The sequence below is a fragment of the Miscanthus floridulus genome, chromosome 3 (assembly GCF_019320115.1).
Source record: "Miscanthus floridulus cultivar M001 chromosome 3, ASM1932011v1, whole genome shotgun sequence".
Classification (NCBI taxonomy): Eukaryota; Viridiplantae; Streptophyta; class Magnoliopsida; order Poales; family Poaceae; genus Miscanthus; species Miscanthus floridulus.
This window is the reverse complement of record NC_089582.1, coordinates 47,235,277-47,240,795: the sequence shown is the minus strand read 5'-3', so window position 1 is coordinate 47,240,795 and position 5,519 is coordinate 47,235,277. Positions and strand designations below refer to the sequence as shown.

At 48.2% G+C, this 5,519-nt stretch overlaps 1 protein-coding gene across 2 annotated transcripts; it reads right to left on the bottom strand.

Annotated features, from left to right (window-relative positions):
- Nucleotides 1-3,381: 3,381 nt before the first annotated feature.
- LOC136545646 (F-box/kelch-repeat protein At3g23880-like) lies at nucleotides 3,382-5,059 on the bottom strand. Of its 2 annotated transcripts, none has more exons than XM_066537645.1 (2): nucleotides 4,880-5,059; nucleotides 3,382-4,802 (listed from the first exon to the last, which is right to left on the bottom strand). In XM_066537645.1, the coding sequence occupies exon 2, from the start codon at nucleotides 4,779-4,781 to the stop codon at nucleotides 3,609-3,611; it is 1,173 nt and encodes a 390-aa protein (XP_066393742.1). In that variant the 5' UTR covers nucleotides 4,782-4,802; nucleotides 4,880-5,059; the 3' UTR covers nucleotides 3,382-3,608. The 2 variants fall into 2 exon arrangements, with proteins under 2 accessions (XP_066393742.1, XP_066393743.1); XM_066537646.1 differs by having other exon boundaries at nucleotides 4,911-5,059.
- Nucleotides 5,060-5,519: the final 460 nt, after the last annotated feature.

The following is a 5,519-nucleotide window of genomic DNA, read 5'->3' as shown; positions in this document are numbered from 1 at the left end:
TACCACGTCAGTAAAACTCTCACAGAAACTAATGTTTGGTTTCACGAATAAGGTGGTCCATCATCTTCTCACTCCACACTTTTTATATTTAATTTGTGGAATGGAATGAGTTGATCCATCACCACATCATTCCTCACAAGATAATAATTAGTATATTCATGATGAATGGGTTGATTCCACCAAAATTCAATAGATGAACTCATGAACATGGGGTGACTCCACGAACCAAACACACCATAAATCACGTACAGTACAATTTCTAGATATGGGCCCACAATAAATTCTTCAATCCTCAATCATATATCGTCCACACCATGGTAGGCTGGCCGAGCATGGTGGGCCTCTGCCCAAGCCCTCCTCCCCTCCTGTGTCGGCCTTCCCATCATCTTCCTGTGTAGATCAGCATGGGAGATGACAGTTCTCATGGCACCCATCTTCCAATCATTTATCTCATGGTGGATGTGGCAATGGTAGGCTTCTTGTCCCTTTGTGCCAAGCAAAAATGGCTTCTCTTTTTTTTTAACTCTCTGCCAAGTCAATAAAATGCTTACATTGCAGTCTATTAAAGTTATGGAAACTATCCTAGAAGGGTTAGGGCTGCACAAATGTCACATCCAGCTACGAGTTGTTGGTAAGAAAGGTTCGTTCAAAATGCCTCAGCTTTCGTTTGGATGAGAGGTGGGGAAACTGGGAAGATGGGCCCTAACCCAACGGGAATGAATGCCCCAGACTAGGTTGAATATCCGCAGTCCCCTGTTTGGAAACGACGGGGGTCAAATCCCAAGGAAGTCAGGGAAATTCAGAAATAATAAATAGTACAGACAGAAACACATTGCAAGATCAATAAAAGGAAATCCAAGAATATGCATCAACATTACGAAGCATCAATCCATCCATAAATTGAAATTACGGTTCACTCTACGAACTTGAAAGCTAATGAATGGACAGTATTATAGCACACCATTGCAGAGAAACAGAAAACATGTCTGGTAACACATTATTTGGTCACATTGAACAAAAACATCTCGATGCTGAAAGGCAAAGAAATCAAACACCAATGCCACTGCTAACCAGTCATCGACTTGACATACATAACTTCAGACCCAAGACTCCTACCAGGCCCTCTTGCCCTGGATGACGCATGAAAACAGATGTATGACTATATTGTGATCGGTTGGAGAAGCACTGACTCAACACACCACCATTGTGATAAACTCCAAGCAAACCATTGCAAAACTGAGATAGAACACAAGTTACTCGAAACAAACTGAAAATTGCTGCCCATTATTCCAGTCGTAATAAGTTGCCAGGTTCATCGAAAATTCCTAGTTCTGCAGCCAAGTTAGCTACTATCCTGCAAAATAATATGTATAGACAGATGGCATTGGCATTCATCTACAGTTCGATTAGTTCATGAGCAAATGTTCAGTAAGGTTTCAGAATGGATTATCAGGTCCAGGATTGACACACCGACGCTGTAACACTATGTGTCTCAAACACGTACTTTCAGCCCTTTAAAACAAATCAAGTAAAGATATAAACCAAATCTACTATCAGGGTCATGCATGTTGTTCCTAGTGCTAAATTGAAAAACAAGGCAGTGAAGATCTAAATATGCATATAAGGGTTCTACACATTTCTTCCCTCTCAGAAACCTAGACAGGGGCAATATGACGCTCATCGATCATATAATTATCAATTATCATCAAAGTTCAGCTAGGCGCTAGGCGGAATCTAGACGCTGACCCATTGCCTAGCGCCTAGTCGGGAGTACTCGGTCCTAGGCGCTCCTAGGCGTTTTCCTAGGCGTTTTGGCAATATAGCCATAAATTATATATATATTATGTATATAACTATATATATATATATATGTATATAACTACTATATATATGAGTCACAGTAAGTATAAAAAGAGGGCCTCAGTTCCTGTTGCTGCTGGTGCAGAAACACCTTGTTCTGTCGACATCCTACGTTCAAATTCAAGAGTTCACCAATGAACCGGTACAGATAACAGGGAACAGAGCATGCACATTAGACATTCAGTAAACTACAGCTGCAATCATTCAGTAGGAACAGAGCGTGCACATTAGATATTCAGTAGGTAAACTGCAACTGCAATCAAAACTGAAATTAGGTAAACTGCAACCGACGGCGCACACGTCTCTCTCCCTCACTGGCCCTCCTCTCTCTCCCTCCCTCCAATGCCAAATCTCTCTCTCCCTCTCTCGGCGGTGCGCTAGGCGCAGGGCAGCTGCAGTGGCGCGCCTCCCCTCCCTCCGGAGTGCGGCCCCTCCTCCCTCTCCTCCGGCGCGGCGCGCGACCCACGGCCCCTCATCCTCCCGGCGGCGCGGGGCGGCCCCGCTCGTGGCGGCGCGCGTCTCCTCCCTCCCTCTGGCGCGCAGTCCCGGATCTGGGCGGCAGCGCGGCCCTTGGCCCCCTCCTCCCTCTCCTCCGGTGCGGCGAGCGGCCCCTCGTCCTCCCGGCGGCGCGCCTCTCCTTCCTCCCTCCGGCATGCGGTGCCTGGATCTCGGCGGCTCCATGGCCCCTGGCCTCCTCCTTCCTTCGGTGCGGCGAGCGGCCCCCAGCCCCCTCGTCCTCCTGGCGCCCTCGCGGGGCCTAGCGCGCCTCCGCGCCGCCTAGCGCCGCGATGGGCGACTATGGCCCTAGTCGCGGCGACGGGCTTCGCCCAGCGACTAGGCGCGCGTAGTCGCCGCGGAATCGCCGCCTAGCCGAACTTTGATTATCATAGTGCATAAGGTTTTGGGCATAGTTGAAGTCAAAATCTAGCAGTTAAGTTCATAGTTTTCAAATGTATATGCTTCACCCTGAAAATGATTTTTTTGGGAGTAGCATTATGCAATATGATAATGAAATCCTTCAAAATGAGAGAAAGTCCACAGTACCTGACCAGCTTCAATGCCTGTTTCAAATTTCCTTGCATAAACAACAGTTGTAAATATAGAAGCATGGTAGTTAGGAGGTAGACTAACTTTTGATGCTTAAAAATACAGGAAACTATTTTGGCATACCTTCATCAAGATTTCTAACTTTCCCTAACTACTGACTGATAGACAAACTGACTACCTGAAGAATAGCTGAAAGAAGTGACAGACTGACTTGGTCCTAAACAGGCTAACTACTGACTGATAGGCTAAACACACAATATTACACTAACAATATGGATTGACACTGTGCTCAATAACAATATATGCAAAGTAGATGCTCTATGCCCCTTCGATGGGTAGTGAGCAATATTGCCTCCAGACATAATCAGGGATTATGTTACTTGCATCAACATTATGTCTTACCACAAGGCCAAAAAGGGATAAGTCTAGTATCATACCATTATTTCCCAACAAAGGTGCAGCAGAAACATGAACTGTGGCACCAAGAAAAAGCCATATGTTCAAATATTTATGGGCAAGCATGCCTCATTTTATAATAACAAAAGATGCTGGCGAAATGGGGACATCGAATACTAGCATGGATTTACAATAAACCGATCCATAATCTTCAATATCTATACAAAGTTCAGTTCCAGAAACTAGGAGAATGATTCCTATGAAGTACATTAGACATGATCTAATTTGAGTCTCAACCTACAAAGTCAACCTCTACTCAAGAGATTTCCTGTGTACACACTGACTGAATCAAGACATCCCATACACACTCTTGTAAAATTATCTGTTCCTGGGTCTTGAATGAACAGCTGCCCTCTTGTTGCTACATAAACGACCAACCTCCCATCATCTAGCAGCAACAATGGTTTGAAGGACTCATCTACCAGTACCGGCGGTGAGATTGCCGGCCAAGTCAGGATGTGGTACTCTTTCACCCAGTGCCCACTCCCATAGTCCACTAGAAACCAAAGGTCCAGGGTAAAAGGCTGGTGACGGCGATCTGCAAGAACTAGAGATCCTTTTAGCTCAGCCAAAGTAAGGTGATGCCTCATGTAACTTGACGCAGATCCAACCCCGCTACTTATGGGGCCTCGGAGATCTCTCCTCCACTCCTCTCTCTCAAGGTCGAACGAAACGATATAGCCCAGGCGAATCCCATTACGGGCACCATCATATGTTCTGTTCGTCAAGAAATACACCACCCCATCAACTACAACGCCACTGCACTCATCAACAAAGAGGCCAGGGCTCTGCTGCCCTCTCCACCGTGCATGTGCGGCACCGCCATTGATGGTAAACACCTCAAAGAGCTGCTGACCACCTTGGGCAAAGCCAGGCCTGTTGAACATCCTAAGCACCTTGTAGTCTCCCGTGGAGGAGACCCGCCCAAGGGCAAAGAAGGTGTAAGGCTGACTCAGGTTGACCCGATTCACATGCTCCACCGCCGGGCTCTGAGGCAGGGCCTGGACAGCTCCGGTAGCCGGATTGAGCACATGGCATCTGTTCCAGTCAGTAGTCAGACAGGCAAGGTCCAGGCGCGTGCATTGCAGCCGGTGGAAAGGGCCACCAGCTGCGCCGACGATCCGCTTCACCACGTTACCTGACAGATCTACTATGTAGATGCTGTGCGTCTTGTCGTCCCGAAATTGGGCCAGGAAGAGGGGGGCCGGATGGCGCGCCGCGTGCGCCGTGATGAAGACTGGATCGGAGGTGAGCGAGCGCCATGAGCGGCAGACGGCGCGGAGGCGGCAGAGGTCCCTGGCCGGGAAGCGCAGCAGGACGTCAAACAGCACGTCCGTGGGGAGCCTGTCGGAGCTGGCGGCCTCTCGCGCACGCCTGCCCCGGTTGATAGGCGGGGAGTACGGCCTCGGCGACGCCATCGCCGAGGCACATCTACAGATCTGCTAAACAGGGACACGGCTCCATGAGTAAGGAATCAAAATCGACGCTAGCGCGGTGAGCAAGGCGAGAAGCTTACTCAGATCAGTCGATTGGAGCAGTGGACGTACCGGTGGAGGCGAGAAGCTTACTCAGATCAGTCGATTGGCGCGGGACGGCGAGCGGCGGAGGGGAGAAATGCTGGCTGGGTGAATTTTTTTTTTTTTTTTGGGAAAAGCTAAAGGCCACCTGGTTGTTTTGTTTGCTCTCAACAACCCATTTCTCGGCCATCCGATGGGTCCTTTCCTCGTTTCTTATACTAGTTCGGCACACATGGAGAGATGGCTGACGTGTGCTATCGGTGTCGTCGTATGGACGTGGTAACTTGTACTATAGTGAGAGGGATCTTCTAGATTTCTTTTCTCGTGACAAGGTGAACCTGTAGTTATACAGTGAACAACACGAAATTTTACTATTTTATCAAATGTGTGGGGCTGCAACGGCAGGAGCTGGTGGTACGCGCGAACTGAGTCTAGGAGTTGGTTAGGTTTGTTATGGTTGAACCTCTTCATCCGAATTCAAGTTCTTCGACTTGTCATGGGTGCTCGTATTTTTCTAGATTTATTTCAAGATTTAAAGGGCGTTGCGCTTTTCAGTGGTAGGCGATGTTCTCATCGACAGCGAGACGCTTGTGATGACTTCATCAATCTCGAGATGTGCCTGTCTTTCGGAGGTACTTG

Bases quoted from the DNA above. Each gene is read 5' to 3' on its own strand.
- LOC136545646 (XM_066537645.1), bottom strand. From the start codon at position 4,781: ATGGCGTCGCCGAGGCCGTACTCCCCGCCTATCAACCGGGGCAGGCGT.